Here is a 25,741-nt window from a genome sequence, read left to right as displayed (position 1 = left end):
CTATTTTAATCTTTTTTTCCCCACTGAATTAACACACAGAGCAGATCGATCCACTCTGCGCGACTAGAAAATAATTTTAAAAAAGCCACTTAAAGAGCTTTTACTTCTCCTGCTATAAAGCAATGCTTTTTGAAGTACTGAATAAAAAGCATCTCCCCTTTCTTAACAGGTAAATATCTCCAGTTTTCCCTTGAGGAAAACTCAGGTACAGAGAAGTTGATCAAGGTCTTTCTCTCTTTATCTCTCCCAAGGCCACACAGGATAGTTCTTGGCACAACTGTGATGCGATTCCAGCGACCCTGGCTCCATAACTCAGATGAGTCCACTACTGGTATTAACAGTATAATGCATTTCTTTGGCTAGGAATAATGACTGATATTTGCCTTGCAGTAAGTGATCTATTTGCTTTTTATCCAGCAAAGATGCAGTCTTTTAAACTTAAAGCTAGAGCTGACTTATGGATGCTGTCTGGTGGTTTATTTCATGTTTATGCCAAAGGTTTCACAAAGATCTGCAACCATTTTCTCCAATCAAGTCAATTCAACCCTGGACTGAAACAAGAACCCCCTCTATCCTTCAAGCAGAGCCACACTGATTTGCTATTCTTCAGTGCCAGGTATTCTGGCAAATGGATCAAAAATTGCCATAACGCAAAAGCCCATCAAAAGCCCTACAGTTTCCTGTGGGAGCTCAAAGCAAGGAGAAACTGTTTCCTTAGGTCCTTCCTACAGGAAAATGAAGGTAGTTAGAATGTAAGTTCAAAGTTGTAGTGGAAAATTGAATGCATTTCTATTGCTTTGGAACTGTTTTGATTGTCTTGACACACCACCTTATGTTGTGTCAGACCTTAGGAGAGTAGGAAGGGCAGTGCCTGACCAAAGCCCCACGTACTGGGAAGTGCCTCCTGGGAGCTCAGTGTCTTGATAAAGATGGACAAGGGTGAAGGAGGTTCACAGAGCAAAATGAGACTGGGTGGTTTTAACACAAGTTGGTGGAAGGGACATAGTCCTGACAGGCTGGAGGCCTGTGGCTGTACAGCCACTACCATAACATGCAGTGTGACTGTGAATGTGCTGCTGCACCAAACCTCACAAATGTGGAGGAGAGAAGGCTGCAATTTCTTTCCAGTAAATCTATCCCTGCCTAGGAAAAAACCAGATCATTATGTGCTCCACCTTCCCCCTAGGGCCTCTGAGAGATGCAAAACATATCTGTAAATGAGCACTCTTGCCAGTATAGTTTCTGTTTGTTTTCTAAATTAAATAAGCTCTCTTGAGCAGGAGCACTGTGGGAGGTTTCAACTCACACAAAGCGCTGCCAGCTTCCTTCCCTCTCTCTCTTTGATGCGTGATGACAAGCACAGCAGCCCGGTTGCTGACTTCCAAACCTCATCCTGAGAAACCAGGCAGTCACAGATTGGGCAGAAATAGAGGATATCAGCCTGGCAGAATGAATCTGGAAATATTTTTCCTTCCCTAAGAAATACGGCATAGAGCTGCACGCAGTGGCCTGCCTGTCTGTCCCCTGGTGCCTGCCTGTGTGCTTTTGGGTTGCTCCACACATGGATTTTGCTGGAATAATTGGTTTTTTTTGTTTTGTTTTTTTTTTTTCTTCAACCCTTAAAAGCTAACTATTTTACTGGTAAAAGACTTCCATGTCCTTCTGTAAGAGGACTGCAATCTCCTGTTCATGAAAGCCAGGAGTGGATTGATGAGAGCCCAGGAGAGGTTTGTCACGCAGGAGATGAATTCCTGTTCCCTGACACTGGTTCACAACAAGGATCAAATCCCAACTCTTGCTTCAACTGCTGATTATTCCAGTTCGTTTTTGTTCAACACATCAAGACTGGAGAAACTGGGATTCAGTTCTGCACTTAGCACAGTATGTGATGCAGACAACCTGCAGTGTAACCTGCAAACTTTGGATTTTCTGCACACATTTCCTTTCAGAGGGACTCTCTTTGCAAAAGCCTGTCTTCTGCTCATTAAAATGGTCACAAGGGCCTCACGCACCATCCCCCTTCTAATGGGGATCTTATTTTATTTTTTTTGTTTTGTTTGCTTTGCTGCTTCAGGGAGCATTAAGGGTGCAGATGTGAAAAATGTAACAGTTCTTCTCCCAGTGTAACAAACCCAGAGACACACAGCTTTGCAGCAGAAACTAATGAAGCTTGGCTTCTCTGGAGCTGCCTCATGTTTATATGCTCCGATGATTAATAAGGTGAAAAAATGAGTGCAGCTTTCCTAAGGCTTGCCTATTCATTACAGCTCACTACCCCGTGAGGGGTCATACTAGGTGAGTCCCTTAAAACACCTCTGCCTGGGAGCAGTAGCAGGATATGCCTCTTCCTGTTTTCAGGGAACTTGCAGGAACTTCAAATCCTTTATGTTTCAGCTCCTGTATCATAGATGCGTGATTTGATCAATGGATTCAAAAGGTACTGGGGAAGATTAGGAATGGGGACTAGACTAGTAAACATTAAGTCTTGTTTCCTTGGGAGGGCAGGTTATAGACTGTGCTGTGCTGGGTACTGGAGCCCATCCTTAACTGACAAGATCTTTTCAGCCACCAGGTTCACCATTTGAAGCTGTTTTTTTTCTTTCTGTTCCCTCATCTCCTAAATTTGAGTATCACATTTCAGTAAGGATCTTGAACTGGCTTTTATGTAAAAACTACATACACACTTTCTCTGGAAGAACATGAGGCTCTTTGCACAAGCTCTTGGCCTAATCATTATGAAAACTATTCCAAAACCTTTCCATCTCTCACTGTTTTTTGGTTGGTTGGTTGGGTTTTTTTAACAGACTTGAACCAAACAGGGTTTGCACTAGGTCAGTGCTTTGCATGTCATCAGAGCTTTTGATCCAGTAAAAAGTGCAAAAAACCTGATTCCTCACTTTGTAGAACTACTCGCTTAAGCTGTCCAGTAACTGTGTGCCCTACAAGTGAAACCTTGAATGATTCCTTACAAACTACATTGTTGAGTTTAATACAAATAAACCTGATCACCGTGAGGGTTTTGCAAGTGCTGTAATCAAAACCAATTTAATTTCCAATTTGGTATGGAGTGGCAACACTCACAGCTGGAATTCGTGAAACCTCAGTTTCCACCCAAGCTTTTCCAATGGCAAAGAGTTTCTGCAGGGGATTAACTGAATAAATTGTGTAAGAGTCTCATACAGTGAGTCGGACAATCTGAACTGGTGGGAGTTTATTTTCCTTCTGTGCTCATTAAGGAATGATGATTAGATTTGTGGAAGTAAAAATGTGGAGGCTCAAAAAGCACAGGTAACTTACAAACTAATATTGCCCTGGGCAGAAAAAAATAAATGCAAGACTGCACAGGATGCTGATTTGTACGTGGGATTTTAACCCACAAGACCTTCAGCAGAACACCTTGGGGAATTCTCTTGTCCATCTTCATACACTTATACAAAGTACTTTTAGTAAAAGTGCTTTGTGCCAAGACCCTAACTTCTGATGGTTTCTTCAGACATTTTTCACTCTAGATCATGTGGTACTTGGATAAGGGATCCATACCACCCACCACATCACCATGTGGTAAAATCTGATGGAGCCCCACAAGTACTTTCTATCGGTGAGGTCAGACAGGGAATAACCCTACCAGAGAACTTGGCTCTAACCACAGCAGGGTTTGTACACAAATAATAAAGTCCCTTGAGGACTGATGACTGAATTCTTAATGATAGGCAGCTCAGAGGACAGGCACGGTAGTTCTGGAAGGCTGTATGGAAACAAATACAGCAGGATCTCTAATGTCAGCATGAGTGTTCGGGCACTTTTCACTGTCTCTTTTTAAAGGCACCATCTCACCTGTCGCAATATCTCTCAATGTGCTGGGAGGCATCAACCAGGACCAGCAGTCAGTGGAGGCAGAGCAAACCAGGCCTGGTGAACTCAAACAGCAGAGGATAAGAGTGTCTTTATGGGGTTCCTGCTTAAGAAGAGGCCACCTCCCAAGCTCATGTGTTCGTCTGGAGCTGGGATCTCTGACGGATCCGTTGGGTTTCTGCCAGCTGACAAAGATGGCCAACGATTGATGCAGGACTTCCCAGAAGTTTTGCCTATTAACAAGCTGTAACCCCGGGAGCCAGGCACTTTACTTTTTAAACAAACCTTCTACTGCTGCAATTCTCAAATTTAATGAACTTGTGCCACCTTGCAGACTATAATTTATGTAGGAGAAGTGAAAATAGGGTATTATTACTTGAAAAAAAACGTACCCATCTATATTCAGGACTGACAAGGCACTCTGGAGGCAGCTGTCAAGGGGAAAGAGAGGAGCAGACTGTGTGCAACACCTCTCCTGTCACACAACAGCCAGTATTTGCTGTGCCAAGCTGCAGTTGTTTACAGATTGCAGCTTTCTTTTCTTAAATCTCCTCTTTCTCTATCGTTCAAATTAAGATACAGTTTAACAGTATCCAAATCAGTCTTGAAATGACAGTATGTGTATATAGGGCTCCTGGAATTCCAGGGGTCTTCAGATCTCATTCTCTGAACCACCTGGCTTACAAAAACAGGCCCTGACATTCACCAGGAAAGAGAATCCACACACACAATATAGAAACCATTACAATAAACAGATGGATGCTTTTGATTCCCTCCAGCAGAGAACAGATGTGCTTGCAAGCACAAACATATGCATTCATTCAAACTAATCATAATACTCATTTTATATTTATCTCACAGTTTATCTCAAGCACAAGAATTAAATATTCTGCTAATGTTTAGATGCTGTAGGTCAGTGTGCTTTGGCTTTCAGACTTTCTGCAATAATGAAGTTCACATAAAATTGCATCCTGGCTGTGAGACAACACCTTAAATGGATACAATTAATTTGTCATGTTTTTTACAAAGCCAAGTCAAACCAAAGTAACCTAACAAAATTAAGACCTTGGCCAAACAAACAGTTGCAATACAAACTACCATCAGCTTATGTGACTTAGAGCAGTACTTCAGAAAGATGCACAACATCCTTGGGACTTCTTTCACAATTACATCAATCAGGAAAGTGCTTGTGCACAGGCAATTTTCCCTGTGTAAATAGGAAACTAGAGCATCAATCCCTTGTTAAAGAAATATTATGCATAAACCCAGATGAATTGATGAAAATGCTAATTCAGGGAAAAGTTATACCCTTTTATGCCTGTCTGAAGAAAGCTTCAGTCAACCAGGCATTACAAAATTTATTACCAATTGGTTTCCTGTATGCAACTATGTTATGAATGTTCTATTGCCCCTGATAACCATAGGTTTTCCCCTGCAGATAACAGACTCCTTCCTCAGTTCACAGCCTAGCTGTGCAAGAAATTCTTGCAATTCTAAATCTTTGTCATACTAGATAACACCAGAAATATTAAATAACTGTATGTCATACTAGTCTTATGTCCTGTACGTCCTTTATCCTCCCCAGAGGATTACTGGTCTCTGCTGGGTGATATCTCTGGGATTTTGCCTCCACTCCTCTTGCTTCTCCAACCTGGATCCCCTTCCACTCTACCTGTGGTCTCCCTGTACCAGCAGGGAAGAGGGGCAGCCCTGCTCCCTCACTGCTTCTTTTACTCACTGGACTGGACACATCTCCTTGTACCTTTCCAGATATCCCACCAGTTTCAAAAGAGTCAGTGATGCCTCAATTCCAACTTTATGCCGAAGTGAAAAGCCTTGTATCACTTAAAAATGTGTGCAGTCACTTGTTCTGAAGAAATATGCTTTAAAATAAAAGCATTTGAAAATTACCTTTTATTATTGAACCATGAAGCACTGCAACCAGGTTCCAGCCTGTATCTCCCGGAGGCCAACAAAAGATACTCAGTGGTTTAATGACCCAGCACAAGACAAAATGCAAAACCAGGTCCTGTAAAACTCCTTTTAAAGAAGTCACAGAACTTTGCAGATGAATTTGAATCTTGGTGTCTTAGGCAACTGTCAACTAGAGCCAGTCTGCCTCTATACCCACTTGATCACTGCTCTGCATCCATCTCCTTCCTGCCCAAACAGGGTGTGGCTTGTTTTTGTTTAAAATTCTTTTTTAATGTCACCCTAGTGCAACCCTGGAAGGGGCTTAACTATGATAGAGAATGAAATAATTCATTTCTGCTCAAACACAATGTTGAAGGATGTCACGGTAGAACTGAAGATAAATTATATAGAACTATCCTCTCATTTGCAAAATGATAGGGATGTAGATAGCAGGAAGATCACATCAGTGCCTGCCTAATAATATGGACTGCTGGTTTTATGTGGCTTTATTTACAGTAGCTATGACAGAAGAATGCAGAGTCCCTTCTGCAGACCTCACCTGGGCTGATCACAGCTCGTGGGTGGAAATTCCCTACACGCTCAGTGATCATTTCTACAGGTGCTGCTGGAAATTATTTAACCATATGTTGCACCTTTATTCTAAGCATGTTCTGGAGAAAAATGTCACTGTGCTGCTAAGCTAACCAGTCCCAACAGCTTGCTGTGATGAGGAGTGCTGGGGAGGTTTTCAAGGAAAGGGAAAATTCCAGCAGTACCTGTCACAGGTACCCCAGCTGCTGAAAAGCAGCCCCACTGCTGAAGGAGGCACCAGACAATTAGATACTTGGCATCTGTTATTCAGAAATAAATCAAACATGATTACTCAGCTTCAACCACAGAGGAATTCAGGAGCAAAGACATCCATCCAGCAGCCCTAATAATCCAGCAGAAGTTTCCCTAGGTGATAACAACAGAGTTGGCTATTTTAAAGGAAAACATATTTATTACATTATCACAACAACAACAAATATAAGCAGAGATGCTGTATATATGAAAAGTGTTTTGCCAAATAGTGTGATATGTCTCCTGGGTTATAAGTAATTTTTTGTCATTGGTTCCTCTCCTTCTTCTGCTGAATAAACAATCCCAACTGATTTCCCTACTCCAGATGAACTGTCCAAGCAAATAATATTTTCATTCATTTTCCCCTTGCCTAGGAGGAAATCTTTCTTTTCTATTAAAAGATGGCTGCATGGGAATATTGGTCAATGGTCTATGAAATGAGAGAAAGAGTGAGAGAGAAACTGTTGATAATTTAGATAAAGATTTATCTAAAGCCATTCTGCTGGGTTTATCCTCTCAGTAACTGTCATTTCACAAAACACTCAGGGAACAACACCATTCTCACTTGAGTATATATGTGCATTCTACTGGAAAGAATCAAAATTGTTCATCTATATGTCGCGAAGCCCATAATGACATAATCTAATGGAAATGTATCCTGTTTCTTGGGAAAGAGGAGGAGACTACTTTTGCATTACAAGGATCTGACTAGCCTCGGTGGACACGCTGCTGCTATCTGTGAAGTGTCCAGAAATCTACACATTTGTTTCCATATAAGCTGTCACTTTGCAGAGGAAAACAGAACTGGGTGATGTCAGGTGTGTTTGGGTAACAACCTGAACAGACACAGACACATTCCAGTATGGTCCCAAAACCAGCTGGGCTGGCACAACTAAGAGGTGCAGCAGAGCTGGTAAAGCAGATAGGAATTAGAGAAGGGCAGGCAGAGCCAACAGAGCCTGTGCATGGGGGAACTACAGCTTCAGTTAGAGGCTCAGTCTGCTTTGTTTCTCTCTAGAGCCAGTGCAAAGACCAAGAAACCTCTGGAAGGTGATCTAAGACATCCAAGTTATGCTTTTATCATGAGTAGCCCTCAGAGATTTGCACTCTTTGCCCACCTATGGAGAGCAGCTTGACATTTCACTAAGGGAGGCATTTAGGGTAAGCCTAAAGATACACCCAAAGATGAACCTCTTATTCCAGATACTGTAACACCTGTAACACCTGCACAGTGCTAAGACTGAAGGGGTCCAAGTTCCCTTTCTCGCTGGTGCTAGGGAACAATTTCCATATATATTAGGCAGAACTTTAAACACAAGAGTAAGAACAATCTATTCTGAGCTCAGATCAGTCCCAGATAATCAGCAAAATACTTCTTGTTTTGCAGGAAGCAGGTGTTCCAAGGCGTTTAGCTACTTAAGGCACCATCTCTTCACATAATAAAGGAATCTGAGTGTCAGAGTACAAAAACCACCTCCTGGAAAACAAAGTCTCTTGAAATGTCTCCAATTAGCAACCTAGAAATACACCCAAAGTTGCTTGCTGCAAGAGAGAGCACTGCTCATGCAGAGATCACCTCCCTGATGGCGATGCTGATGGGATTTTTACCTTTCTTGTACACTGGTGATGAATTTACAAGCAGATGCAGGCAACTTGATAGACCTTAGCTTTTTATCCTACCTATTCTTATTCATATAATTGTCTGATCCTTATTTATAACTCCCTAAACTATTTGCCTCCATAATTTAAGTTTTTTCGTACTCTGGGGTTGGATGAAACAGAGCATGGTTTTTCTGCAAGAAAAAGCCAAATAATGTTTCTTTGTGGCTGGAATTTAATCTATTCTAAGTGATGCCTCTGTTCCCTAGTGCTTTGCTTACTGGAGGTTAGCTCTCTGGTGCTGAAAATAGAAAATATTTTAGAATTTCTGTGCAAGCATGTGCATGCAGGAATGCAAATTTGTAAAAGCTCCAGAGTTCACCTAAAATGCTAATAGAATTATAGAGCTCCTGGCACACAGAGCTTCCAACCTGAAGAATACACAGTGCTCATTGCTCCTTCCCAGACATCAGACATGTAGCTCTAGGTCTGTCTCCTTTTCCCCTGGTCAGCAGGAGGGGTCTTAACATTCACTGTGGTGATGCAAAGAAAATGGCTTTGAATTTTACTGAGGGTGAGGGAGCTGCTTACGTTCTTGATCTCCAGAGGTGTTAATTCCAGATGTGGGGGCAGTCATTTTGAGTGCTTTTTAAGCATTTATAATTCTGCTCAGGTGTAATCTAATGTACCAGGTAGTGCATCCTTCACAGACCAAAGGGAAAGAGAAAAAAACAATCAGCTCTCTCAGCCACATGACACTGGACAGAAAGGAGAACTGGAGAAATCTACCACAGCTTCCATGAGACAAGAACATGGCCCAGCAGTGGGAAGCCCTGCTACCAGCAGAATGACACAGTGAGCAGGAACAGCTCTGGAGAGGAAGGGAAGCAGGGAATACTGGAGCTGCGGGCTCCATGTGTTAACTGCTGGCCTGAGTATCACATCTGTCTGTGTACACACAGCTTTTGTACCCTATCTCTTCACCATCAAGTGATAAACTGATTATTTTCAGAGTGCTCTAAACTAAATTACTTTCAGGCAATCTAATTAGATCTCCCTCTGTATCACATGTTCTGTAGCTGCAGAGTGCAACAGGAGCAAACTGCCAATGTGAAGTTTGACAATCTAGTGTCTTCCTCTGTCAACTACCATCTAAGTGACTCTGGGCAAACCATTTGTTGTCCGCATTTACTCCCCATTCAGGCAAAAGGGCACATCACCACCCATGAATACTGTCAGGCAGTTTATCTTATTAACATTTTAAAGTAAAATAATTTAAAATCCCTTGGTAAGAGCTCCTGAAAGTCTTCCCTAGGCAACATTTTGAGTAGCTTTGAATTTCTTGGCTCCCTCCACAACAGGATACAAACTTGTTCAGACACCACAAGAACAACTGCTATGATGTCACTCGCTGCATGCTGACAAGACAAGATACATAGAACCTCATCTCCCCAACTCTCCACAATAGAAGTCTTGGTACAACCATTGTGTCATGTGGGTGAGGAAAGGAGGCAAAAATAAGGAAAGTGGCCTGGAAAAATGTCATCCCAAATATGAGAGTATTGCTGAAACCTGTACTGGTGAGCAGGGGCTGGAAAGGTTACACAGATCCTCTTTATGTCACCATAGATCATCAGCTCTTTTGGGACCAGGACAGTGCTTTCAAAGCACCTGAGTTCCTTTAGAAAAGGATCCTCAAAGGCAAGTTAACAACTGGAAAGAATTTTTACCGAAGAATAGTCTGAGTATTAAATCTCTGAAGAGGCTCCAGCCACGTAATTGCAAATACTTATTATTTTACCTGAACCTCGTAACTGTAACTTGCAGTGATTAAACTAAAATTCCCATCCCAGATCTGCAGGAACACAAGTTTTAATAACAACTGCTCAATCTCAGTATCACATTCAGCCACCTTAGTAATCTGTACAAAAAAAGCAAAACAACTGCAATCACATTATCAACCAGCCATGGGGCTGAAATCTCCCAAGGGTCTATGCTGGGTTAGAGATAGTTTTGCTTAAAAAGGAAGCTTATATCATCAGGATGAAAAAATGTACAGCAACTATGTGCTGTAAAACATATCCACCATCATGAATAGCAACCTCTTTTGTCTCTCTCAATTGTCTGAAGAATGGAAAAGCTTAAAGTGAATTCACCCCTTCCTAAATGCAGGTCCCATCTGTTATTTAAAAAGGTTGCTTCAGTTTATCACAATGAGCATAGAATTCTTCGTTTGTGCCAAGCACAAATAATAATATAAATATCCTCACATTCTTATGTGGCACTGGTCAATAAATAAAAATAATCCCTAACAGTAGCACAATCCCCATATGGCACCATGGTAACAATGCTCTGGAGGACCTTACACTGGCACAGGATCATCACCTGAACAGCCTCAGCCACCTGAGTGAGCCAGGGTTGGTTTCTTCAATGAATCAGGGAGAGTGTTGCAGCTCATCTTGCTGAACAGAACTCTCCCAGCCTTATGATACATCCATAAAAAAAGGGAGGCAGACTCAGCCTCACACGGCTAACAGCACTGCTTGTGCTTTGCTTTCTTCCATCAAGGAGTTTCTTTGGAGGAACAAACCCTGTAGGATGCTTTGCTGTCATGTGAGTTTTCTCTTCAAAGACAATTCTGGAATGGCCTGTCTCCTGCTGCAGCTACCAGACCAACACAGACAATCTGTCTGGACAATGACCATGATGGTTTCCCAAGGTATGGCTTGAATGAATCATGTGACTCACTTGTATAACTTGTTTAACTCCTCTAACTGAACCACTATTTACATTACAATGATTTTAAACTAACACTACTATGAACCATCAACAAAAAGAGAAAGGAAAGAAAGACAGAAAACCTAAATCAGTGTTTCAGAATCACATAGAGCTGCAGTAAGGGCTGCTGTGAAGCCAGGAAACAGACAGGTACCCTTCAGTCCTCACAATCCTAGTTTGGAAATACGTATTTATTTAAAACAGCCTAGCAGCAGAAGCAATTTGTAGGAGATGACTACTGTGTTACTAAGGATCTGTCTAGAAGGTTATGAGACATGCATGACCACCAGGGAACAGGCCAGGTGGAAATCAGCTTCAGCCTGTTCTTGACTGGGCAATGCTGGCTGGATCAGTACCCCATGAAACAGGCCCCAGGGAGGGGGGTTCTCAGCCAGAGCCAGAGCTGGCACATCACCCCAGCCAGATAAGGAGACTTGGTCAGTATTTCATTTATCTGGGGAGGGAAGAGAATAAAGTTTAACTAACAGCCTAGCTTTTAAGTTTTTAATAAAGCCCCTATAACTCCTAGCATTATATCAGCCTAGATCAAAGTCACCTTACCCAGACGTTTCTGGGTTTCAGACAAGCCTACTCCTGTGTTTGATGTTCCCTGATGCTGCAAAAGGACCAAAATGATGATAAGACCCTTTTGTAAGGACAAGCAATCTTACTCGGGCAGGGTACATTTAACCACACAGAACAGCTTCTGTTACATGCTAATGGCACCAGTTTCACTGTCTTGTCTTACTCTGTCAACTTTGTGGCTGAATTATGGTTTTAATATCTTAGTCTCTGCTCTGACTATGATTTGTTCCTTGTTGTTTGTTGTTTTTTTTTTCCTGATCTGCACTTCAGAGCAATACATTGTTGGAGACACTTTAGCTGGTTATCACAGCACATTGCCAAAAGTAAATCTCCTCACTCTTACAAATGATGTGTATCTATGGCTGTACATGATATAAACATGTTCAGAATTTGTGAATCTTTCAGAGCATTTGAATAGAAGTTCCTGATAGAATAAAAATACATCTTTACTCTTCATTTTTTGATTAAAACCAGCAGCACATTGCAGAGTAACACTTTCCCAGTTTACATATTTTCATCATAAGCTCCATTAAAAATGCACCTTCCTTCCATTCTTTACAATTATTGCTTTGAATATTTAATGATAAACACACAAAATACAACATTGGATGAATGTGGCCCTTATTTCACAATCAATTCCTAAGGGACTACATCTATGCATACAGCTTAATACATAAATAAGTATGCAGCAGATCAGAGTCCATGTTATTATTCATAACTGAGAGAGGACTATAAATGTACATTACTTTTCAAAATACAGAAACAATCCAGTAGAGTCTTTAAAGTTGAGCTATCACAGGAGTCAGCAGCTGCTCTATGAATAAAGATTTTGAAAGCTCAGGGCCTTATAGCTCTAAGTTTTCCTTAGTTTGAAGAATTTATAAAGGTAAATAGCTGCAAGAAATACTAATGAAAAATTCCATTTAATGCAGGACAAAGGAAGGGCAGATGTAAATATATTCTTAAAGAAGGGAATAAAGCTTGACAAGGAGCTGACAGACCAGCCAAAACCCACAGTTCTTCTGGGTAGGTGACTTTCCCCAGCTGAATCCACCTACAGACTGTAAATCACAGGGGGACAAAAACCTGCCTTCCACCAAATCAACACTTTTCCCACTATATCTATTCAGACTTGACATGCCTGACTTCCACTCCACAGTCCTGCCAGGTAGCCCCACTCACTTCCTTCATGAGCATTTTGATAATAATAAATGAACAGAGGTTTACAATGATTCAGGAGATTCACTTGCCAGCAGGAAGGAATTTTCAAGCAAAGACTGCAAAGCTCTCAAGTCCACAACTCAAAATGCACTGCAATGTGGAGATACCTAATGCAATTCTAATCTAGCTGTGGAGAGCTACATTCTTAGAGGTTTAAAAAGAAAACAACTAAGGTTACAAGTATTAATAGCTCTACAGCTTAAGTATAATTTTTGAAAGCATGTGAAGTTGAGGTAACTGAAAGAGTGAGACTTTAATTTTGCCCATCAAGTTATTAAGGAGATCAGTCCATTTGTTTCCCTTGCATTTAATTATCTTCTGTGAAGTCATTCTGGCTTTATACTGGTATAAACACATCACATCCCATGCTGTTTAATTTCCTTAGAGATTTTGTTTGCCTGGTTTTAATTTTATGAGGACTTTAACTTCCAGGTGTTTAAATCAGCAATGAAAGAAAAAGAAGATAATCTCAGAAAGAAATTGAATAAATTCAAACTGTATTTTAACTTTATGAGTGTTCATTTTCTTATACTGGCAATTCCCAGTCACGGATCTCAGGCAAGATAGTCTGACACTTTTAACCATATAAATACCATCATTTAGAAATAACCGTGGGCTTCTGCTTGTTATTGCTTAAGATTCAACAGAGGATGCATCGCAAATGGGCCTTTAAGGAAACCAATTCTGTTATTCCTGCTAGCTGGGACAATGACTACCATCCTGAAAGTAAAATTACTGCCATTAAATCAAGAAACTAATTAGAATCAGATCATCAAGTTAATTTTCTGCTGGAGACTTGGTCTACTTGCATGGGCTAGAATGATTTATTCAAGAGTACCTGTCAGGGCTGAGCCAACTCTGTTGACTTAGGATATTCCTGGTATCCAAGCTGCCTCGGAGCAACTCAGCAGCTCAAGAAGGTTCACAGGACCTGGTGGTACCTAGATCTGGGTAAGCAGCTCTCACTGACAGAAGGGCTGGGAACACACGGATCCAGAAATCTGGCTCATGCCAATATATGTAGTCACAAGGAATCAGAATCAAAAGCTTCCTCCACAATCCCAAGGGGACATGGAGCCCTCAGGTGACCGCATCAAAACCAGACTGTTTTTGCTTTTCCCTTCCTTTTTCATTACCAAGAGTCCTCCATCCCCAAACTCTGACAGCAAAGACCAGTATGGTATCAAATGGAGAGGATTATGGTCTGCCTGTGCTCAAGCTTCTAAAATAGAATAAATCTCTCAAGTTCACATGAAGAGACACTAACTGCATGTGACAGATACTGAAAATCCTCCTTCATACACAAACACTGGAAATCCCCTGTGCACATCATCATTTAACCTGTCTGCCAAACTCCATGTCAGCTTCCGAATGTCTGTCTTCTCCCTCTGTAGGTGGCTCAGCAACTCAAAAGGTGAATAATTATTTTATAAACATCCATCAGTGAGCTTACTAAACTCGGGGAAAAAGCAAAGGATTTTTAAAGTTTGATCTCATTGATACTTGAGAATGCTGTGATATGGTGATTCATCTCAAATGATAACATAGCCAATTAGAAGACCGTTCATTATCAAAAGATGATAATGAAAAAGATAATGAATATGAGGATGCATCTTGTCATAGCAAGAAGTGCCACGATTAGAATCCAGGAATCTTGCCATCATTTTGTCTGACCTTAAATGAGTCATTTACTCTTTATGCCTTTGATTTCCCACCTAGAGTGTGGCAGCCCCACAGCACCAATACTTATTTTATTCATCTTTTGAGAGTAATTAATGTTTTGAATGGTCTTCAAAACTATGAGTCAGTGCAAAGTGGGTTCCCATATGTACACCTGATTTGTTTTTGAGGGCATTTCAGGCATATGCATGCTTATATGCATAACATGAACCCTCACCAGCCTCTAATCATTGGAGACCAAAAAAAAATAAATAAAAAAGCCACCAAAATGTACATATATGAGGCCCATTCTATTAATGGGACTTCAGAGTTCCCAATTTTACAATAGTGTTCTTTTTATAAGCAACACACACTGGAGGGAATGATACATTTATGCAATAGCTGCAGCATTATTCAACATGCAGCCTGGCAGAACATTCCACGGAGCACAGAGGGGTTTGCCTGCTCACCTCCAGCTGCTTGTTCCAGGAGCTGGAAACATCAGCCATGTTTCAAGTAAGTTACTGTTAAGAATATGACAGCTTAACCAATATAATTAAAATCACTATTTAAGATGACAGAGGCTATATTTATTGACAAGGTCTGTCTTAGACTAGGATACCGAGGTTCTCAAACATCTCTACACACATACACACAGGTAAGTAGGACAAACTTGTTGCCAAACTTCAGATTAGTGTCCATTTTCTACCTTCTCAAACAGTTCCAGAACATTAAGGAAGATGTTCTCCCTCCTGAAACAACCCACCTCTTATACCAGTAATGAAATACTCAGAGCAATACTGGTGTTCCTTCTTCCAGGACCATGAGATTTCTCAGAAATAAGCCCACCTTCAGAAGAGATTAGAAAGATCTCAAAACAGTTTCCTCTGAACAACCTACCACATCCCTCCACCTTCTCCAGTAGAAATAATCTTCCACCAATGGAGAACTGGAAGAGGAAAACCAGAAAGAGCCTTGCTCATAAGACTCACAGCATGTGTAGGACACTTCAATACCACAACAACTAGCATCACACAAGCCAGCTGAAGAACAAAGACTGTGTTTTTACAACAGATGGATGTATGATGGGTTAAACAGTGTCAATATGGAAAGCTGCCATTGCTAAATTAAGGCATTTTCTCAACTATCAAAATGACTCATCAGTTTGAAGTAAATTCTGGAAGATTCCCAAAAGAGGCAACATATTACCAAGGAAAACTGATCAATAAGTCTAGTTCTGATCTGTCAAAAGTGTATGACGACTTTGCCTTTCCCTCCAAAAAGCTCTCCTCACAGCAACATGCTGGGAATCCATCAGAATGGTCCACAGGGAAATCATTAAGCAAAAATAATAAAAGGGGAGAAGAAAATGAAGAAAATCTCAGGCATTTCCTCTATGGGTTTCTGACTTCTCCTCTTTCATATGAATTAATGTAATGCTCAGGGATAAAACCCCAGCCTGTCCATCTAAGGGAACACATTATTCCTCAGCAGCACAGTGATGGTTCCGAATACCAATTATTTAACTCATCTCCTTGAAGGCACCTACAATAACTCTGCAAGGAGAAAAATTACAATCAACTGATGCAAACATGTGCACAAGGATGCAGACCGAGTTAAAAACCAACACTCTGTGTGTCTCTGAAAGCAAGAGGCTCGTGCATTCAAACTTCCTTACACTCAAGAGCCTGTTAGAAGCAGCACTGAATCTACCCAGGCATAAAAGATCAGGACTGTTGTGAAAGACAAAATTTAGAGATTCAGTCCCATCCGCTTGAATCCCAGGTTTGGGATCAGCCAACAGAAGTACTTTCCAAAATCAGGACTGGATTTCTGTCTGAAACTCAGTGGGCTCTTGTAACACTTCATTTGTATGCACACCTCTGATCTGCCATGGACACCAGCCAGACTCCAGCAACTTTAAGGAAAGATCAATCAATTTCTTAATTAGAGATGTGAATTAATGGCAACTGAAACGACTGTTTTAAATACAGCAGCCCCTACACAGTGACTTCCTGAGATCCTTCATGCCCTAGAGCCTTTCCTTTGTAATATTTTCAAACCATCCACTCTCACTGATGATTTATGGCATCCAGGTGCTATTTGGCAGTACTTCCAAATGCCTTCGCTGATAAGGAAGAAAAATTTCATTGTATCTTGAACTTTCAACAAATGCTTTGAAATGTTGCAAGAGCTCTTGCATTTGTCCTTTAAATTTCCAGAGTTGAAAAAAGCCAGTCTCAAACTACCTGCCTTCTCATGGAGTAACACTTATGAGCATTTCATTAATGAGTCCCATTAACCTTCTCCACTATTAGAAGATGCCTAGTTCTATTGGCCCCACACCATAATTCTCCAAGTGGGTGCTGAATCTCATTGTGACAGCCCAATTAGTTCTGCTGGCAACATTAATGAGATTATCTTGAGAAACATACCTAGCAAGTATGAATTCTCATGCAGTCCTCTGGTTAAAAGGGATATAACAACTTTAATGGAAGGAGACATCAAAAAGCATTTATCCATACAAAGGAATTCAACAAATGTGCTTAAATTTAATACAACATATGATAAAGAGAGGAGCTGGAGTATTAACTTCCTAGATACCAACAAGGGTAACCACAGTGATAAAATGACCTGTTTTAGTGAAGACCAGTAAAAAAGAATTATCTGTATCCTGGGCTTCAAATCAAAAGCCTTTAATATTAGGATCACACTCTCCACTGAATAAATGTCAGAGAAATAAACTTGATAGAACAGTATATTTTCCATGCTCCAAAATTATGAATTTTAAAAAGGACTGAGAACATGAAACTACAAAGTCTTTAAACTCTAGGGAATAAATTCAAATACCAACCAGGTCAGTAATAATCTAATGTCAACTGTTACCATAAAAAAAATGGACAATGATAAATAATGAAGTATCAAGCTGCCAGGGAGTTATTTAGTGGGAACTGAGAGGAATAACTGTGTGAGAATAACTGTGTGAGAATAACTGTGTTATTCTTAGTTACTCTGTGTTATTCTCTGTGTATCTTGATTAGAACTTTAAAGAAAAAGTAATGTTTCTACCAACCCTGTTTCATCATCATTTATAACCCAGAGTATGAAAAATGTCAGCCTACCTTTTAGACCCCTCCAGAAACTGATCTTACTCAGCTTAGGTGCTCACTAGGTTGTTTGCAACAATTCTTTCCTGAGGAGAACACAACAGAGCAATCAATGAAAGGTGACTCTTTGGGTTGGAGAGGTTTAGTATACATTGCAGATTTTTGCTGATCTAAATGGCATGCACTTTCTTAATTACACTTTCCTCCTTCCATACTGTTGACAGCCAAAGCCTCATTGATATTGAGCTGATTCCCACTTCCAGCAGCATGGATAATTGCCCCTTCCACTCACAGCTGCACACCTCTTTGACCACTACTATATTTTGTATAGATGGAAAACAAAGAAATCACTTTATCACTTGCATATTATTCGAATTTCTTGTAGCAAGCTAGATGAAGATGAAAATGAAAAGGGCCAGCACTGAGCAGTCCACTCTCTGCAGGAAGCAGTGAATGGCTGAATCTTAGAACATTTGAACATGTAGGCAGCCCTGTTTATTCCACTAGGCTTTACACTCCACAACACTCTATTTATTTACTCGCCTGCAACACTGTGGACATAGCTTATTATTCTGACCAAACGTTCTTTATATTATAGGTCTAGTTGCAGCACAGAGAGTTCTCTCTTTCATGAGAAACAAGATCACTTGAGCTGCAGACATCGTTTGCTGCACTTCATCAAACATGAAAGAAGACAAGACCTCTGTCCTAAAGATCTCAGCCAAGCCGAGACCGTGGCAAGGCTGTCCAAACGCAGCATGAGGCGCTTTGGAGGATAAAATACCTCAGGGACTCAATGTGTGACAGAAAATGAGCTTTTCTTGATACAAAAGGCTGGCTTCCCTTACAGAAAAGAAGTGGTATCAGCTCACCTGAAGTGGCAACATTAAACCAGGCTCCCAGGGCACAGAAGAGCTGCTCTTACTACGATGTACCCATTGAAATTTGACCTCAAGCTATGGGTAGATTTCGCCTGAAAACACGGGCTTGCAGCAGCCAGGGGAGCGGCCAGGGGCAGCCGAGCAGCAGCGGGGGCAGCGGGCGGGCAGCGGGCAGCGGGCGGGCAGCGGGCGGGAAGCGGGCGGGAAGCGGGCGGCCCCCAGGCCCGGCCCCCAGGCCCGGCCCTGCCACCAGCCACCCCAGCGCAGGGCCCTGCCCGGCCTTCCGCTAAAGAACCAACCCAACCCAGACACGAACCGCTCTAGAAAGGCCACGATCACTTTAACGAAATGTTTCCCCCCCCTCCCCTGGCTCCCTAAGGGGACGGCGGGACGGGAGGGGCGGAGCCGCCCGGGGAACGGGCCTCCCCGCCCGGCCTCAGGCGCAGCGCGGCCGCAGCGGGCCCGGCCCTTCCCGCTCGGCCGGGGCCCCTCCCGGTGTCCTCAGCCCCTCCCGGTGTCCTCAGCCCCTCCGGGCCGCCTCTCCGCGTGGGAGCGGGCGGGTGTGCCCGGCGGGGCCCGGGAACGAGCCCGTGCCGCGAGGAGCGGAGGCGCTGCGGAGCGCCCGGGGACGGGCCTGCAGGGCCCGGGCGCCTGGTCCTTCCGAGCCTGCTCCGAAAGGGCATTGTCAGCCAACCTGTGTGCTAAATTAACCTTTCCAGCCTGGGCGTGCAGGGTTGTGACATTCAAAACGAGCTGCAAGCAAGAGAGCACCCAGTATCATTTGGCTGTGGGTTGATCCGTCCGAGCTGAAAGCAGGACAGGAGTGCAGAACAGCAGTGCCGGCTCTTAACCGCCTGTTCCCGGGTGCAGTGTCAGTGTTTGGTGAGCGCTCTGTTTTGTAGTCACCTTTGTGCCTCCCGAGAGGGAAGAGCTTCTCCCCCTTGGGGTTTCTTCCGAGGTGCTTCCCGTTTCCAGGGCCGTCACACCGCAGCAGCCTCTCGGTGCCGAGGGAAGGTTTTGTCACCGTGTCTGTGACCAGAACTGATTATCAGACAAGCAGTTCAGTCAGTTTGGTGCCTTCTCTCCTTTGGAACCCTTCCTGGAACGCTGGGCTTGCTCTCTGCAGTGTGCTAAGGTAGATGTTACCTCAGCCTCGTAAGGACTCAAAGCTCTATCATAGCTTATGCAACTTTAAGCATGTTTTATTTGCTATTTGTAGTTATGGTGTTCAAGTTATTTATCTGCTGATGTTGTAACAGTATTTTTCGCTGTGAAAATGAGCTATTATCAGTCATATCTAATACTACGAAGTGTTTCTAGTTCAGCCAGTCACGTTACTTGCTGTAACTCTTCTCCTTAACCACCCATGTGCTGCTTGTGCAGCTGCAACTTTTTAAGTCAACTGTGGGCTGGAGAAGTAATTGAGTCTGTTTGCATTTCCTGTGGTTTTTCTCCAGTAGACCTAATCTTAATAAACAATCTCCAGCCAGAATCGGTGGTGGTGTAATAAACAAAAAAATTACGTAGTGTTTGTTAATATTTAAAGTTTAGGTCAGAGCAATTCTTTAATTTTTGGGACCATGTTAAAACAAAAAGAAAACCTTTGGACTTAGAAATTCGGTGCTGTTGATGAGTTTTGGAAGTCCAGCCTTGGGAAAGGACCTGAATTTGTTTTATGTGCATAGGGCCTTTGCAGAGTGCACAGGAAGACTTTGGCAGTAATGTGGTATGTAAAGCAGGCAGGGTAGCTTATTCAGTAGGAAAATGGGCAAAGTCACAGGTGCATGAGTTGAGTTAGAAAGAAGCAGGCAACAGGACATAAATAAACTGCCCTAGTGTCTTGTTACGTTTTCTTCTGTCTGTGGGGGGGTTCTGTGTCATTCTTCTGCACTCTCCTTTTCTCCAAGTGTGGTCTGGTCAGCATGGTGAGTGCTTGAAGGGGTGAATATTTTTTTAAATCTCTTTTTTTAGTTTGGGAGCTTGTCAGCATATAAAAACATTAAAGCTTTACAGGATACCTACAACACTTGGAATGTATTTTTAGAATAGCACTGTTATAATTAAGAATAATTTAAAAATACTTGAAATCCTAACAGTGCAGGAGAAAACTTGTCAGATGTGTGAATGGAAACCCTCTTCATCCTAGCTCAGAACATGGCATGAGATACCAAAATTCTATCACTGCCTTGGTGTCGATTCATCCTGCACTGATACAGTTGAACAGTGTCCAAGAGATTTAACATTTTTGCTTAAAGTGTTTTTTACAAATTATGGCTTTTAATAACCCTTTTTCTTTTCTGGAACTATAAAAAGTTCATGTAGGTTGTTCCATGTCTAACCATTGAAATTCTTACTTCTGGCATCAAAGAGTACATGCTAGGAGGAATCCTTGTGGTGTTTTAATAAGTGGTACTCCTTTTTTATCTCTGCAGGGCTAATGTTTCCTAAACTTACAGAACTCTCTGAGTGCTACCAGTTTAATGAGAAACTGGGGAGTAATTCATAGAAAAATATTTTGGGAAATTGCTGTGTTGTGTATCTTGCAGAGAACAGCAGGTATAAATCATCAAACCTATAGAAAAGCTGTCATGCTGCTGTCCCCACAGGGACACATGATGTCCAACTCCCTGTGCTGTTGGTGCCCTGAGAACAGAGCAGAGGAATCAGGTGCTTCCTGAGTGTGCCCAGAATTTTGAACCAGGACCACACCATCAGCTTGCCATCACTGGCAGCAGCTTCTCAGACCTCTGAAGTGGTTTGCCTCTTTTCCAGCTGTTTACTTTCTCATCTTTGCTCTTTCCTCAGCTTCTGCAGGGCTGAGGTTGTGCTGGAACAAGCTGGAGAACAGGGCAGCTGATACAGATTTTTAATTTCCCCTGCCCCACGTTATTTTTATTTTGAGATGGTTCACCTGAGCTCCCAAGGGTACTTGTATGGCCACAAATGAAGAGCCTGTGCAGGGCTGAAAATAAGTGATGGGGCTGGGTGAGGGAGGAGGTAGGTTGAGGTTAAGTTAGCATTACAGATCAAGTTGCCCGTGTCAACAAGCTCTAAGCAGTAGTCTCTGTTTTTCTCTGTCCTGTATTTTCTTTCAGTGGGGTGATTAGCAATGAGCAATATGAGCTACAGGGTGGGACAGAAGCTTGCTTAGTATTTCACCCCAGAATCACTGATAATCATCTGTGTAGTCCTATGGCTTGTGGGTTCTGTTCTCTCAACAGGGGAAGCTTACATTCAAGTGGAGGATTTTTTGCCTTCCACTTTGCTTCTCTGCAGTCTGCGTTATTTACAACCTGAGTTCAAAGCTCCCTTTTCCATTGCAGTTGAGCAGTCTGAAGTAGTGGATTCTGCAGCTGTAGGAAGAGATGCCATGGGAGAGTGGATTCATCTGGAAAATAAAGAAGCTGCCATGAAGCAAGACAAATCTGACATCCAAACTCATGCTGGTGAGTTCAGTTACTTTAGTAGAGCTTATAAATCTTCTTTCTTTTGAAAGAGGGTGTAAACTTTTAAGTAGACTTAAATTTCATATGCAAGCTATTAAAGTTAAGCCAGGTAATTAGCCTGGTTTAATTAGTCACGTAATTAATCATAAAGTTTCTCTTTTTTGCTTTCTGGGAAAGCAGTTTGGCTCCCATAATACACCTGGCTTTGATGCTCGTGACAAAGTGACATTGTCCTAGGGATGCATTATCACGAGATCTGGATAAACACATTAAAACATGTATCCACATTTTGAATTTAACCATAATCCTCAAAATTTTTCCAGGCTGTTTAGTTTTTCTCTCTTTCTCTTCAGCTGTACAGGTACTAGGATTGTGGCTTTTATCCTTCCAAAATAAATGTGACTTTAGAATTCATCGTCTGAAATGTTTTTCCCCAGTTAATCGATTGTGTTAATTACTGTGTTACTCCTTTGCCATGTTTTAGTTCCTTTCCCAAGCTGAAGGAGGCAGCAGGGTGCCCATTTTGGCAAGAACAATGGAGCAGCTTTAACCACCACCAGGATGTAGGGTATGGAGGAGGAGAGGGGAAGGCAGGGGGGAAGGATCCTCTTAGCATGTCCTGGTTATACAAGCAACTGCGAGAGCAGATGGTGGGAGGCAAGTCCTGCCTAAGTCGTTCAAAAAAGTGGGTCAGAGATACTATTTTTAATTAAAAAAAGAGCAAGAAAGCTGTAGTTGAGCAAAAAAATAATTGAAGCAGAAGGGGAATCTTCCTCAGTCTGTCTGTACATGTCAAGGGAAGAAACGCAGAAGTTTTGTAGGTCACCTGTAAGATTGGGTAACCAGGCAGGTCCTCCTGCCTAGGTGCTTCGTGGCATTGCATTTGTGTATAAACATCCTCAAACCATCCATACATCTTAGAAAAACATGACTTAAGATAACTTCTGGGCTATTCTTAATTGTACAGCTCATTCACGACAGTGGTGAGTCAATGTTATGGGTTCCTGATTCATCTCCTGTTACTGGTTTTCCAAGACTGCCATGGAGTCAAGTGAGAAGACACTTAGTGTAGATGATCTCATCTATAGTAGAGAGGCTTCTGGTGAGCTCATCTGAGAGTCTTCCTAAAATACAGCAGAAACTTGTGACCATTTGATTGACAGAGAAACTGAAAAGGCCCTGATGAGTTCAGATTCACTGAAGGAATGATGAGCAGTGTCACAGTGAGGAAGTTCTCCACATCTACAGGGTTCCCTTGAGAGTTAACCTTGGGCAGGTTTTATCATCTTAATCCACTGTAAGATTTTTGTGGTTCTGCACAAGGGACTGTTCTGCCTTTGGTTTATGAACTTTAATGAGTCCTTGTGGTCACTTGGTCTTGAGCAGCAAGTTCTGCTTCATCAGCTGTCCTGTCCCTGGTCAGCTGAGCACTTCTCAGGTACATTGTTATGGTGCTTCCAACTCCTGTCCATCAGAAGAGCTGTTACCTCTTCTGACTAATTTTGGTGGAAACTGAAGGTATCCTTCACCACATTGAAGTAACTTTACTTGTTTTAAATTCGTATTTGTAATAAACAGCCTGATATTGCAGACTGTTTCTCCCAGTTCTGTGCTATCTGCACCAGTCTTTCCAACCCTGCTGCTTGCTGGTGGGGCTGTCAGCCTGTTGGCTGAGCTGCTGCTCTCTATTGTACAAAGGCAATTTAGGTGATGATGAAAGTGTTATCTTGAAGTGCAGAGATAAAATCTTTCTGAAGAGTACTTACCAGTTTCTGCCTGTAATAATTATCTTCCCTTGAACCATTTTACATTCTTTCCTCTTAAAACTGAGTATTAGTAGAGCATAATAACAACAAAATGCCTGCTTGTTTTCCTGTTAAATCAAAGGCATTAAAGGAAAAGGAATCTCAGTAAATGCTTTCTTTGTTTCTCCCTTCTCACATAGATTAAAAATGTCACCCTTAAAGAGGGAGTTGCACACAGAAAGCAAAATCTATGTAGGTCACTTAGTAATAAACACACAGCAGGGTTTAGAATGTAGAGATGGAGATGAGCTTATCTCTGTTGGTACACACCAAGTGCTGCTGTCATCAGAGCAGCCCTGGGTCCAGGCTGTGCTTTGTGACCTTTGGTGAAACATGGCTCTGACTTGATGTTAGTTCTGGTGGCTGGTTTTGCTGCTCTTGTCACCTGCTCCTGCTTTATTCCTCTCCAATGAAGAGGATGAGGGAATGCATGATTTGGGGCAACCAAGCATCAGCACAACGTCCTTCTGGAGCAGTAGTTGGCCCTGGCAGGGATCCTCTGTAGACAGACGTGCAGTGACATTTCAGTCTGCCACCACAAGTGGAGAATGAGCATTGGAGCGTGTCTGGCTCACAGATGGAAAGGAATAAATATGTGAAAGACACAAGAAATTAAACCAACCACTGCAGCAAGTGCATAGACTCTCCTGTGTGCATCTCTCTTCCCTCAGCTGCAGGGCAGGTGAACCTCCTACAAGAAAATCTGAAAGTGTAAATAGTCCTTGAGCAGTTGAAAGACTTAACTTTTAAGAGTTTACTGTGTGCTGAATTTTCTCATCACTTTTCGTTCTTGTTTCAGTACAATTATAGTCTTTGGTCCTTGATAGTCTTTATTCTTTCTAAGCTTCTTTACTGTTAAACATGAATTAATATTAAACAATGATATTTTGAAATCTGTTGTGCAGTCAGGTTTAAAAACTGCTGGTTTGTTTGCTAGTGCTTCTTCTGATGTCTCTAGGAGCAAATGAGCACAGGGGTGGGTGTGTGGCAGCACACACACAACTCATGCACTATTAGAAACCAATTCTTAATTAAAAATACACATCTGTATGGCAGGAGAAACAGAAGTGAATTAATTAGGCTGGGATTAAATGATCTCAAAATGTTCAGCAGACCCCAGGTGTTTTACTAATGCATTTGTGTGCTCAACCTAGTATAGATAAGTGCTTTTTTCTGGTTTTTTTTTTTTTCCTCTGCAGTAGTAACTTTTCAATCTTCTTATTCATTCTACATGCAGCATAAATGAGTATGCCACTGCTTTATTAGTGCAATTAAGCCTAGGAGTGGCTCATGATTTACACTGTTTTACAGGGATTTTATATTGCTATTGTAAAGAAAATGACCCCCTGACTGAAGTGGTGGTTTCCACTCAGGTGGTTTATGGCTCTATCCAAGAAAAAAAATGCTATTAAATAGCATTTTAAAGGTATTTTAATGTTAATCTGTCTACAAAGTATCACTTTAGTCACTGAAAATGAGAGAAACAGGCTATATGAGGGGATTGTTTATATTAAATAAATGAAATAATAATACTTTGCAGCTAAATGGGCAATGTGATTTGTCTCTGAGTGAAAACAAACGGACCACATCTTCCCCATGTGTCCACTATGAGCTGTCTGCCTGGTTTTGGCTGTCAGGGAGCAGCCCTGAGAAGGAAATTGTGTTGGCATTAGCCACGTGCAAAGGTATTAGTGGAGACTTCTAGTAATGCTTACTGTAATGTTTTGTCTCCTCATTTCTCCTGTAATTACACACATTGAAGTGTTTAGTTGAGCTTCAGTAGTTGCATAAAAGGGAAGTCTGTGTAGTAAAAGTAGAGAGGAGCTCTCCCCTGTTTAAATAGTTGGAAACAGGGGTACTCTTAAGGCCTTGTGGTGCCACACATCTTCATTATATGCTCATGGAACAGGGCAGTTTTAACCCAAGTGCTCATGTTAACTCGTCTGTATCGATTGGCCATGTCTAAGCCTGTGGAAAATCTCCCACTAAGCACTGAATGAAGTTGCAAAGCCATCCTTGCCTCCCCATCTGAAGTATAATCTCTCAGTTTT

The 25,741-nt window shown here is 41.9% G+C and overlaps 1 protein-coding gene across 1 annotated transcript in view; it reads left to right on the top strand.

Moving 5' to 3' along the window:
• Nucleotides 1-25,741, top strand: part of C12H8orf48 (chromosome 12 C8orf48 homolog) — a 97,586-nt gene that overhangs the window by 4,779 nt on the left and 67,066 nt on the right. Inside the window, exons 2-3 of the mRNA XM_051630572.1 lie at nucleotides 19,178-19,321; nucleotides 21,763-21,885. Coding sequence (XP_051486532.1) covers nucleotides 19,178-19,321; nucleotides 21,763-21,885 — 267 coding nt within the window. The remainder of the gene's footprint in view (nucleotides 1-19,177; nucleotides 19,322-21,762; nucleotides 21,886-25,741) is intronic.

The sequence above is a fragment of the Apus apus genome, chromosome 12 (assembly GCF_020740795.1).
Source record: "Apus apus isolate bApuApu2 chromosome 12, bApuApu2.pri.cur, whole genome shotgun sequence".
NCBI lineage: Eukaryota > Metazoa > Chordata > Aves > Apodiformes > Apodidae > Apus > Apus apus.
Note: the sequence above shows the minus strand (reverse complement) of the source record. Positions and strands in the feature narration are given on the sequence as shown.